This window comes from Balaenoptera ricei, chromosome 14, assembly GCF_028023285.1.
Source record: "Balaenoptera ricei isolate mBalRic1 chromosome 14, mBalRic1.hap2, whole genome shotgun sequence".
NCBI lineage: Eukaryota > Metazoa > Chordata > Mammalia > Artiodactyla > Balaenopteridae > Balaenoptera > Balaenoptera ricei.
Window position 1 is genome coordinate 22,958,369 of NC_082652.1, and position 13,647 is coordinate 22,972,015.

The window sequence follows — 13,647 nt, forward strand, 5'->3', positions numbered from 1 at the left end:
GCAGTATGTAATTTCAAGAGCAGGGATAGCCTTATCTATCTGGCAAATAATAGGTGCTGGCAAATAATAGGTGCTTAAATCATAGGCACTTAATAGTTTTATTGAGCAGAGAGGTAAGGTTGGTGTGTAGCTATGATGCATATCATGGCTTAACTATACTTGTTAATATTATTATTTTTTAAAAGACAATGATTTCACCATTGAATTTCAGACTCTTAGGCTTAGAAAAAAATCTCGAAAGTAATTTGTTTTAGTTAACTGTTTTGGGTATTTTAATGACATTTACAATATATCTGATATAGTTAGTGTCCAATCTGCTTATAATCATCCACATCAGCCAGTCCTGCCAATGCATTATAGAACTCTGACATTAATAAGTTAAATATTGTTGAAACAATGGAGTGATGATACATCAGTTGCTATTATTATGTTCATCAGTTAGTATTCTAGTAGCTTACACTACCCATTAATTCCCAGCTATCAAAGTAGCCTCATGGTGAGATAAGAATTACTAGACATGTTGGATGACAAATAATAGAATTACATTGTATTTGGAGATGTGTCTCCTTAAATAGGATGGAATCATTTTATAGAAGCTGAATGAAACTCAATCTTAATAGCAATATTTTTTATAATAATAAAATTAGTGCTAAATTTAGAGAAGCAGAGTCTATTCTTGATTAAAATTTTTATTTTGTCAGATATCTTAAATCTTTTTCCTTCAAGTCACACTTTTAGATTATATAGCCTTTTGGTCTAGAAACCTTTTCTATTCCTTTTTTCTCTTGATATAACTCACAAATCTAGATCTTTTGAAATGGTTTCCTGATTCCGTAGGTCTATTCTGGCTCTGATTCCTTGGGAGCTGTTAGGTGCCTCTGAAACTGTGTGCTTACTTTTTGCTTTGGAACAGATGTCGTGGCACTAAGACCCAGAAACCATTTGCTCTGTGTGGCTGGAGCTGGGCAGGCTGTGCTCACACTGAAGGGAAGGAAGTCATTAGTGCAGACTGAGCTGTGGAGTTGGGTTCTTGCAGGATTTCCTTCCAGCCTTTCCCCACTAAGGTTCTTGGGAATTAAAAAAAAAAAAAAAAAAAAAAAATCTAAACACACAAACCAAGTTTTCCTATTTACAGTGTTCAGGGAAGGTAGGCATTTCGGGAAGGGCAGATCCTTTCCCCAAGCTATCCAAGAAAGAAGAGAAAACAGCGTAAAGAAGCTCTGATTACAGATCTTTGGAATTTTCTTTGCTAAATTTTACAAACGAGAAATACACCCAGAATTTTGGGAATTGCTCCAGGCTGCGCGTGAGGGTTTGATTGCTTGTCTAATCTTTTTTTGAGAAGAGGAGAATTCGCCAAAAGGGGTTTGGATGGCAGGAGCCCGGCTGGGTTTGTGCAGCAGCTTGCGTTCTCCGTTGCTTCTCTGAGGGAGGGTCTTTGCAGCCGGCTTGGAGACCCCCTGCCGCAGGCTCTTTTTGCTGGCGCTGGCCTGAGGGGAAAATGCTCCGCTCTGGCAGGAGTATGCTGGTTGCTGCTGGGACTTCCTAGCCCCGTGGGAAGTGTGTTCGTGGTTTGGGGATACTTTTCATTGAACTGAAGGCGAAAAGACTGGACTCTCCTGCGCTCTTTCCCTTCGCAGTGAATATGGGAAAGAATTAGGGGGTGGGAGGGAGGCAGCATGACTTGCAGTCGCCGCTGCCCTGCATCTGTCCCCAGCCCCCAGCCAGCATCTTGATGTTCCACGTATCGGCTGTACAAATATGATGAAATGGCAGCCCCGGAAGAAGGTAAGTGTCCCGGAGTGGGGACGGGGCCCTGATGCCCGACCCAGGGAGGGGTGACAGGGGGCGGTTGCCCTCGGGTCCCTCCACTCCTTCTGTAGTTTGCTGGACGGGCAGGTCCAAGTAGCTCTGTTCCTTTAGGGACTTACACCAGTCCCTTCGGGACGGGTTACCAAGTCTGATCTGCGTCCATTGCCCTCTTAAGTTTTTCCTTCTTGGTATGCCCAGACTCTTCAGGGGTGACAGCTCAGAAACATCCCTTTGCCTTAGAAGCCCGGTGGAGCCAGCCACACGATTAGCTTTGCAGGAGCCAGCCAAGAGCTGCCAGGGTCTAAGGACTCGGTGGCGCCTCGTCTACGGGGAGCCATTTGGGGTTGTATTCCCGACACATTCCAGTGTCCCCGCAGGTGGGTGTTGTAGCACCTACTTCCCCAAGGGGTTAATAGGCTCTGAGCCGCTGGCAGCCGCTTCTCCAGGGCCCCGCTGGGGGGCGAGCATCCCTAGCACAACCGCCCAGCAGCTGGTTCCTGGGCAGCGGGGGCCGCGGGGCCTCCAGCCTGAGCTCCTGGGGCCGGGCCTTCTGCCCGCGGGGCTCCCGGGCGGCTGCGTGGGCCCGCGCGAGTGCACGCGCCGACCATTGTCACGGGTGTGTGTCTGTGCGTGGCAGCGTGCACGGGCGTGTGTGCATCGATCGTGGGGAAGAGGGGGAGGGGGCACTTTGCGTTTTGCGAGATTATTTCCTAATATGGCTCCTTTGTTGAGAACTCAAGAAAAAAAAAAATCCAGTGGTTCTATCAAAATAAATTGCTATTGGTCCCAGAAATAACGTTTCTAAATGTGGGACTGGTCGCTACCCCAGGACGTTCAGGGAGAAAGACAGCTTTCTTCAAGTTGTTGGCGGCTGTAGCTTTGGCTAGGGCTCCCTTTTGCTAACTTGTCTGACTGGCGCTGTTAGGTGAACCCAGTGGTTCACTGCTTAGCACAGGACTTTTTCCCCCACTTCAAATACCTCATTTGGCCGTGTTTTTTATTGACATTCTTTTGAAGGAAAACAGCGAACTGAACGTGCTGTGCCTCTCCCCAGCCATGACCTGTCTCTGTTAGCAGCTGCCTGGTGTTTTACTTGAACTAGCTAAACTGACTCTTTCTTTGTGGCATGATGTGTGATACCATGTTTTACATCAGAGCTGAAATAGAAATCGTGTGTGAAATGCATGAGAAGATATTGTGCATTTGTTTTATTGCTAGAAAATCTAACAAACCCTGCTTCAGTACAGCCTGGTGAATTGAAAGGTTTTCTTTGATATCTAATTTGCTATCTGAAACGAAGTCATTTCTATCGCATTCTGAAGTCAGAATCTCTCATATATTAGTTCTCATAGAGCTTCTTTCAATGATACTGGTTTCATGTGTTTTAGTTAAGAGATCCATGCATCTCCCCCCACCACCCATAAAAATCAGAGTTAAGATGAGGAAAACCCATAGAAGAAACCATATAATTAAGAAATTTAAACAGATTCTGTGTATTCCTGGAGCCCTCCCCCCAATTTCTTCTATATTTGTAAATTGCATATTTATGAGTACTTTTAAGATGTCTGCAAACTATACATTCATAAATGTCTGTTTTTTCTATTTTACCCAATATGCAGTAACTCATGTGGTTATGTCTGAGGAAACCCCTCTGGGTACTGGTATTGCTTGAACCACGGAAGTATTATTCTTGGCAGTCAGGTGGATTTCTGGACTCTGGAAGATTCTGTTTCAAGTGTTAGGATTCACTCTGCAGTATTTACTCACTCTGTGATGCTTAAATTGCTATACCAGAAGGTTGTGTTTATTCACTGCATTCATAATCCCAAATCATCATGTTATAAGGATCCAGATATAATTCTGCAAAGTTCATAGAAGATTAAAAATTAAGCTGAGCCATTAAGTACTGTGTGATTATTTGGTGGTGGCTTGAGAACAATTCTTCCTTCTTCTACGTTGGAAACGGAAGCTTCCTTGGAAGAATATTCAACTCCTGTAGGGCACCAATAAGTCTTTACAAAGATTAGGTTTATTTTTTTACTCTTGCAAGAATACTCACATGATCAGATCATTGCTGTGGTTTCTGGCTGGGCCTGCTAACACATTTGTAGTGGTACAGTCACATGCCATGTGTTTTGTCAAACTGTTTCACAAAAACCATTTACACCACAGATGAAAAGTGATACTACATTGATGTGATTTTAACAAAGCTAAGAAGATCATCCATAGAATGCTGCCCCAAGCATCATTTGCTATAGCTGGGCTTCATGGCTAGGATTGATGGTAACTTGCTATCATGGTGCCCTGTCAGCCACTACCAGTGCTGGCTTTTGTAAATTCTGGGCTCACTGTAAGAGAATGACCATAGGTTCTATGTTTCTTTGTTTCTAACTGAGCATGCAGCTGGGGTACATGATTGAAGGGGAGTTCTTTACTCTTCTTTCCTCTGCTTATTTGCTGGGTTTAACTAAATACTAAAATTCAAGATGTGGGCTCTGGAGTATTCAATTAGGGTCTGCTACCTTTTTCACAAAGAAACCACCAGAACACGATTAATCATGTTCCACTCTCAGGACCAGTGAGGAGCTTAGTTAGCCATAGCTTTGCTCCCTCATTTCTGGATACTACCACCAAGATGCTCTTCTTCCCTCCCCTTCTTGAAGAAACAGTGATTTTTATCTACCTCTGAATTCCTGGAGCATTTAGAATCTATGCCCTTTTAGGCTGATTGTCCTTTACTGATAGTAAACTTTTTTTATCTTAGCCTCTCAATTATTCTTAAAGCTCCTTGAGTTCAGGAACCACGCTTCACACCTCTTTTTTGGTGCCAGGGATAATATAGTTGCTCAGTAAATATTTATTTGATGTAACAGTAAATAAGAACTATTGCTTTGTAAAACTCGTATTTATTTTTAGGGTGGTATGATCTTTAAATGTAAAAAGGTTCAGAATGTTTCAGTTGACTCATAGGTATTAGACTGTAGTGGATTATTAAAGAAAACCAGCATATTTTGGCACTCACTTCTAATCTTTTGTAGACAACTTCAGGGAGGGGACAGCTACACTTTCCACACAGGCTCCCTGGCAGTCATTGTTAAGACAGACTACCAGGCTCCGGATCCAGTGTCATGATCCTTTTATTAACATAACCTTATTGGCCTGGCAAAATATACTTTCCCATGTTTTCACATTAATAGGCTATCATGCAGCACGTTATTTTTATCTTGTATTTGCAGAAATGATAGTAATTAAAATGCTCATCTCATAGGAACACGTTTGTTTACAATTCTGAAGTGATTTTTGCTCTTTAAAATCCAAGGATTAGTATCAGATAACACTGTGTAAATAAGACTGCAGTCAAAACCTTCAGGAAAACTGCTGCTGATTGGATTTTTTCATTCCTTATCTAATGTTATTTTACTGTTCACACATAATAAAAGATCATTAATAGGAATATGTCATATAAGCTACATTAATTATGTCATTTGAGAATCATATGATGTATTTATCTTGTTCTACTTGTCACATTAATATAATGTGAATCTGGCTTCTTAAATGACTTCTCTGATAGAGCTTCATTTATTTCAAAGCTCACTAATAAGGATTGTGTCCTGTAAATTTGTGTCTCAGAATAGCTTATTGCTTTTACAAAAGAGTGTATTTCAAATCCCTGAACTTTTTCTATGAGAAAGCATTTTGTTTCTGGATTAGAAAGCTAAGTCTCAAATTTTAATATAGCTATACTAAACTACTTAGTTACCTGCCTGAATGTTGTGCTAGTTGATATTATTATATTATTCATTTTGGACCACAGTTTGTTTATAGTATAAAATTAGACTTAAAAATAAGCATTGTGGACAAAATTTTAAAGAGAAGTCTTAGAAATTTCATGATAAAGGTCTTTCTGCAGATCCATCTATATACCATTCCCAGATCAGTGCAATCTAGAGACCCATGTTTTGGTTCTGGCAGTTCCCATGACTTGTGTCCTTGGGCATGTCATTTAATCTTTCACATCTGACTCCCCACTGTTATAGTTTAGTGCCTCATTATCATTTGCTGGATCTATTGCAAATGGCATCCTAATGATTTTTCTTTTTCTTGTCTCTTTTTTCCTCTAATTTTCCCTTCTTATTCCTTCTAGAGTAATTGTTTAAAGAAACACATGTATTTATTCACCTTCTTAAAACTCTGCCATGTCTCTCCATTGTCTAGTAGATGTCTTCAAAGTGGGGTGAACACACCTTGGGCTAGGGAGTGTGCAAGAAAATGACTGGGTTATGGGGAAGTATGAGGACTTCTGTTTTTGTGTATTTTTTAATCTAAAAGAATAAGAAATAAATTAAGCTGTACTCTCAATACAGTTTGCCACTCTTCCCTTGTTTGGGGGCCACAAGGGGTTCTTAGTGGTGCCCTCTCATTGTTCATGCCAGTCATTCGTTCACCTTCAGTGTGCTGTGGTGTACTTAGTTTCCATCATAAAAGATCTTGCCTTAAGTGATTAATTTTATTAAAGAGGAGACGAAAACAGAAGAATGTAGTGTAGGTTATATAGTATAGTGATGAAGAGGATGGGCTCTGAAGCTAGACTGCCTGGGTTTGAATTCCAGTACAGCCTCTTAGTAGCTGCATAGCCAAGTTATTCAGCCTCTCTGTACTTCAGATGTCTCATCTATTTAATACGAGTGGCCACCTAGCTCTTGGTGTGACTTTGAAGATATAATGTAAAATGCTTACAAGGAGTGTCTGGCACATAAAATGTGCTTACTACACTTTTCCTGTTAGTATGATGGTACCCTGTAATCTAGCTGGACACAGCTTACCAGGCTTCTGTGCATTTGTACATACTTCTTCCTTTGCTTAGAATGTCTTCTTATACTCTTCTTAACTCACTTCCTTTTGTCACTGGTCATACCTTAAGAACTAACTCAATCTTCTCCTCCTTAGTGAATCTTTCTATGTAAGTGCTGGGTATAGTTGGCCACACCCTCCTTTGACCATACTTGTATGAGTCATAGTCATAGCTCTGTACTGTAACTGTCAGTATGTCTGCCTCTATCAGTGTAAGGTTGAGGGCACAGGCACAGAGTAGGAACTGAAAGAGTGAATATTTGAAAAAATGCAACGCATTTATGGACTATGATGGTCAGTGATCTTCAACCAGCTGGCAAGATTCTCTGACTTGCCAGTTATTGGAAATGCCTAACTTGCAGGTTTATCTCTTTTTCTTACCCTCTCAGAACACCATATTGACTATGAGTCAGGGTGATGCATTAAAGGGATAATCTTAACTCCTTACCTATTAAAAATAAAGTCCCAGTTATGAGGTGATGGCTGCACAACAGTGTGTATGTGCTGAATGCAACTGAATTGTACACTTCAAAATGGTTAATTTTATGTTATATGAACTTTACCTCAAATGAAAAAAAGGGGGAAAAAGTTACAGTTATTTGTGATACATCTCACAGCTGGATCACAAGATACAAGTGCAGCAATACCATGGTTGTAAACCACTGGAGTTAAATCTTTATTCCCTTCAGCCCGAAATATTTTGGATCTTGTAAAACTGGTAGGGAATGATCATCTATAGAAAACTACTTCCAGGGACATTTGAGAAGCTGGGAATAGTTGATAGACTTGATACGAAGTGAAAGAAGTCAATGATGAGGAAATCTGATTTGGCACCTTTACTATTCAGGAGCTAGCCAGTAAACATTGCCATTGTGAGAGGCTACAGAGTTGAATTGGCCCAACTTCAAGAAAAGGCGCCAGCAGCCACCTTCATTTTGCTGGTCAGTCACAGTGATGACATGCTGTGGAAATCACAGCGGAAGCAAGAGAAAACCTGAAATCCCAGCCAGCCTTGTCAGCTTTAACTTCCACAGCGAATTCATTATATCATTAATAACAATGTATGTCTCAGCTTTAAGACTTTGCTTTTTATTGATGTGCTAAAACCATGCAGTTTTATTGAAAGCTATAAAAATTATATCATTCAACTGACATTTTTAGGATATGTATGACGCTTTTGTCCTGTACTTTCTTGTTAGTGCCCCCTTTTAGATTTTTGTAGCTAAGAGGCGTATTCTCACATGATTGAGCCCTTTAACTATATTCCTTTTTCAGCACACTTTGTTATTTATTCTGTTAGAGTGTTCTGTCTTCGTTATTTTGAGTATTCTATTCTTTTAGCATATATCATAAGGAAAAACATAAAATTGTATCCTTTGGCTTACACCTTCTGTGTAATAAACTTAACATTTCTGGAAAAAGTACCTGAAATAAACTTGGTGTCAGTTGTCAAAGCTGTACATAAGCTTTCTGCTGGTAGACGTCTCTCAGTTTGGACTATCAAAGGACTGAAATTTCTATAGCTTACATCTGGTTATGTAAGCCAATGTCCATTCATGAATGCACTTATATTTCCAGCATTATTTACTTTGTGGGAGGTAATATTTTGGATTTACATCAAGTTGGAAGACTGAGGCTTGTGGGAACACAGATTTTTGAGGTAGTTCTGAGTTAGAGAGCAGTTACCATTTGGAATAAGGACAAAGTGGAGTTGGGAGCCAGGAGCTTATTGCGGGAACTCATTGTGTTTGGATATATACTCTCCTAAATACACAATATACATAGACTTGAACCTAGAAAGGTAATAGTGGGAGTAGAGAAGGAAGAAACCTTCAAGGAAACTTTGTTGTACATCCTGGGATAACTTATGTCCTATATTGACAAAACAACATTTATTATCAATAGATAAGAAATTGGGATTTTAAAATTGATAAGTGATTCCTTATTTTGACTTGTCCAATGTAGGCGTTCCTTGTTTTAAGGAAAATCAAAATACAATATTTGAATCTGAAAACAAACTGAATGCCAACTTGTTTTATATAACTAAAACTTTGAATGTCCATTATATTTATCTGGTTCATTACATCATTGCTCTGACAATTAATTGTTAAGCATATTTTATATTTTAAATATTTATAAATGAACATAATGGAAATGTACACACTCATTTTCAGGATTATGTTAAATTGTGGTTATCTGTGAAAAGCTGAAATGCTTAAGCCCAGATCTGTCAGATATTTTTGGAAACGTGTTTGCAGAGTTGAGATTCTCAGGCATAAATAAATAAGATTATTATGTTTTTGAGGAGTAGAAAGAAAATGTCATACTGAGTGATGGTGGACCCATGATCATTTTGGTGGACTTTGGGTCTTTATTACTTAATAATTAGTTTTTTTCCAACAGAGGGTGGGCTGGAGAAATAAAAGATAAATGCAAACTACTTTATTGTTAATAATTTTGGTAAATATATTAGGTTGAATCATGTGAAACTGCTGATGTTTCACCATCTTTTACCTACAAAACTAGAAATTTACTTTGGTTCAATTAGTATTGGGGGGGTTAGGAATGGTGGTGATAAATATTGAAATTAAGACTAAAATGTGTTTTGAGGGATTAGTTATGAATTTTAATATTCTGTAGTCACCATGGTTTTTATGGAAAATCACTATGCTAATATTTATCTGTGGTGTTCTTGTGAATTTCTTGTTAACTCAAACTTAATTCATTAACTGCCAGCCCTTGTTAAATTTCAACCATTTTTTAATGTGAAATTTTCTAAAATATATAACACATTTTCTGTCTTCTTAAACAGAAGGTACTAAGCTTCTCCTGATTACTCAGGATTATTATCACAAACATGAATTATTCTACTTTGGCATAATGCAGCACTACTATAGGAGCTTTTAAGGAATGTAGAATTATTTGTTCCTATACTGACTGACCCCAGATTGTTTTTTTGTGTCTTCTAAAATATTTTTGGGATTTCCCTGGTGGCGTAGTGGTTAAGAATCCACCTGCCAGTGCAGGGGACATGGGTTTGATCCCTGGTCCGGAAGATCCCACATGCCGCAGGGCAACTAAGCCCATGCGCCACAACTAAGCCCATGCTCTAGAGCCTGTGAGCCACAACTACTGAGCCCACGTGCCACAACTACTGAAGCCTGCGTGCCTAGGGTCTGTGCTCTGCAGTAAGAGAAGCCACCGCAATGAGAAGCCCACACACTGCAATGAAGAGTAGCCCCCGCTCGCTGCAACTAGAGAAAGCCTGCGTGCAGCAACAAAGAACCAATGCAGCCAAAAATAAATAAATAAATAACTTTATTTAAAAAGAAATACTTTTATGATGTCTTTGTGTGGTTTTTACCTTTCTTTCCATGTTGTCCAAAGTAATGCTGCTGTCATGTGCCTAATTCTTGCAATTCTGTTTTATGTATTTGTTTCCTATCTGTGGTGGGTGAGAAGTGCAGCTAACTGAGCCTTAGCTTGTGACTGAGATGAAAGTAAGTAGACTCTGAATGAATGAGGGTTTCTGTTATGAGTGTATGAACTTTAGAGTATGAACTGTGACTTTCTGTTTTGACTACTCAGAGGTTTGTTTTTTTTTTAATACTTTCTGGTTTTAGGCTATGTTTTAGATGTTTAAGATGGTTAATAAATGACCTTTTTTTAAAAAAAAATTATTTTGGAGGGCAGAAAGCAGAAGCAAGAAGAACTACAATCCTGCAGCCTGTGGAACAAAAACCACATTCACAGGAAGACAAGATGAAAAGGCACAGGGCTATGTACCAGATGAAGGAACAAGATAAAACCCCAGAAAAACAACTAAATGAAGTGGAGATAGGCAACCTTCCAGAAAAAGAATTCAGAATAATGATAGTGAAGATGATCCAGGACCTCGGAAAAAGAATGGAGGCAAAGATCGAGAAGATGCAAGAAATGTTTAACAAAGACCTAGAATAATTAAAGAACAAACAAACAGAGATGAACAATACAATAACTGAAATGAAAACTACACTAGAAGGAATCAATAGCAGAATAACTGAGGCAGAAGAACGGATAAGTGACCTGGAAGACAGAATGGTGGAATTCACTGCTGCAGACAGAATAAAGAAAAAAGAATGAAAAGAAATGAAGACAGCCTAAGAGACCTCTGGGACAACATTAAACGCAACAACATTTGCATTATAGGGGTCCCAGAAGGAGAAGAGAGAGAGAAAGGACCAGAGAAAATATTTGAAGAGATTATAGTCGAAAACTTCCCTAACGTGGGAAAGGAAATAGCCACCCAAGTCTAGGAAGCGCAGAGAGTCCCATACAGGATAAACCCAAGGAGAAACATGCTGAGACACATAGTAATCAAATTGACAAAAATTAAAGACAAAGAAAAATTATAGAAAGCAGCAAGGGAAAAACGACAAATAACATACAAGGGAACACCCGTAAGGTTAACAGCTGATTTCTCAGCAGAAACTCTACAAGCCAGAAGGGAGTGGCATTATATACTTAAAGTGATGAAAGGGAAGAACCTACAACCAAGATTACTCTACCCGGCAAGGATCTCATTCAGATTCGACGGAGAAATCAAAAGCTTTACAGACAAGCAAAAGCTAAGAGAATTCAGCACCACCAAACCAGCTCTAAAACAAATGCTAAAGGAACTTCTCTAAGTGGGAAACACAAGAGAAGAAAAGGACCTACAAAAACAAACCCAAAACAATTAAGAAACTGGTCATAGGAACATACATATCGATAATTACCTTAAATGTGAATGGATTAAATGCTCCAATGAAAAGACACAGGCTTGCTGAATGGATACAAAAGCAAGACCCATATATATGCTGTCTACAAGAGACCTACTTCAGACCTAGGGACACATACAGACTGAAAGTGAGGAGATGGAAAAAGATATTCCATGCAAATGGAAATCAAAAGAAAGCTGGAGTAGCAATACTCATATCAGATAAAATAGACTTTAAAATAATAATGTTACAAGAGACAAGGAAGGACGCTACATAATGATCAAGGGATCAATCCAAGAAGAAGATATAGCAATTATTAATATATATGTACCCAACATGGGAGCACCTCAATACATAAGGCAACTGCTAACAGCTATAAGAGAGGAAATCGACAGTAACAATAATAGTGGGGGACTTCACCTCACTTACACCAATGGACAGATCATCCAAAATGAAAATAAATAAGGAAGCAGAAGCTTTAAATGACACAATAGACCAGATAGATTTAATTGATATTTATAGGACATCCCATTCAAAAACAGCAGATTACACTTTCTTCTCAAGTGTGCATGGAACATTCTCCAGGATAGATCAAATCTTGGGTCACAAATCAAGCCTCAGTAAATTTAAGAAAATTGAAATCATATCAAGCATCTTTTCTGACCACAATGCTATGAGATTAGAAATGAATTACAGGGAAAAATACATAAAAACCACAAACACATGGAGGCTAAGCAATACATTACTAAATAACAAAGAGATTATTGAAGAAATCAAAGAGGAAATCAAAAAACACCTAGAGGCAAATGACAACAAAAACAGGACGATCCAATATCTATGGGATGCAGCAAAAGCAGTTCTAAGAGGGAAGTTTATAGCTATACAAGCCAACCTTAAGAAACAAGAAAAATCTCAAATAAACAATCTAACCTTACACCTAAAGGAACTAGAGAAAGAAGAACACACAAAACCCAAAGTTAGCAGAAAAAAGAAACCATAATGATCAGAGCAGAAATAAATGAAATAGAAACAAAGAAAACAACAGCAAAGAACAATAAAACTAATGGCTGGTTCTTTGAGAAGATAAACAAAATAAACCATTAGCCAGACTCATCAAGAAAAAGAGGGAGAGGACTCAAATGAATAAAATTAGAAATTAAAAAGAGGTTACAACAGACACCGCAGAAATACAAAGCATCCTAAGAGACTACTACCAGCAACTCTATGCCAATAAAGTGGACAACCTGGAAGAAATGGACAAATTCTTAGAAAGGTATAACCTTCCAAGACTGAACCAGGAAGAAATAGAAAATATGAAGAGACCAATCACAAGTAATGAAATTGAAACTGTGATGAAAAATCTTCCAACAAGCAAAAGTCCAGGACCAGATGGCTTCACAGGTGAATTCTATCAAACATTTAGAGAAGAGCTAACACCCATCCTTCTCAAACTCTTCCAAAAAATTGCAGAGGAAGGAACACTCCCAAACTCATTTTATGAGGCCACCATCACCCTGATACCAAAACCAGACAAAGATACTACAAAAAAAGAAAATTACAGACCATTATCACTGATGAATATAGATACAAAAATCCTCAACAAAATACTAGCAAACAGAATCCAACAACACATTAAAAGGATCATACACCATGATCAAGTGGGATTTATCCCAGGGATGCAAGGATTCTTCAATATACGCAAATCAATCATTGTGATACACCATATTAACAAACTGAAGAAGAAAAACCATATGATCATCTCAATAGATGCAGAAAAGCTTTTGACAAAATTCAACACCCATTTATGATAAAAACTCTCCAGAAAGTGGGCATAGAGGGAACCTACCTCAACATAATAAAGGCCATATACAACAAACGCACAGCAAACATCATTCTCAACGGTGAAAAACTGAAAGCATTTCCTGTAACATCAGGAACGAGACAAGGATGTCCACTCTCACCACTGTTATTCAACATAGTTTTGGAAGTCCTAGCCACGGCAATCAGAGAAGAAAAAGAAATAAAAGGAATACAAATTGGGAAAGAAGAAGTAAAACTGTCACTGTTTGCAGATGACATGATACTATACATAGAGAATCCTAAAAATGCCACCAGAAAACTACTAGAGCTAATCAATGAATTTGGTAAAGTTTCAGGATACAAAATTAATGCACAGAAATCTCTTGCTTTCCTATACACTAATGATGAAAAATCTGAAAGAGAAATTATGGAAACACTCCCATTT

At 38.6% G+C, this 13,647-nt stretch overlaps 1 protein-coding gene across 1 annotated transcript in view; it reads left to right on the forward strand.

Annotated features, from left to right (window-relative positions):
- Positions 1–999: 999 nt before the first annotated feature.
- Positions 1,000–13,647, forward strand: part of TTC28 (tetratricopeptide repeat domain 28) — a 402,828-nt gene continuing 390,180 nt past the window's right edge. The window contains exon 1 of the mRNA XM_059895062.1: positions 1,000–1,788. Within this exon, the coding sequence (XP_059751045.1) occupies positions 1,762–1,788 (27 nt within the window). The 5' untranslated portion in view covers positions 1,000–1,761. The remainder of the gene's footprint in view (positions 1,789–13,647) is intronic.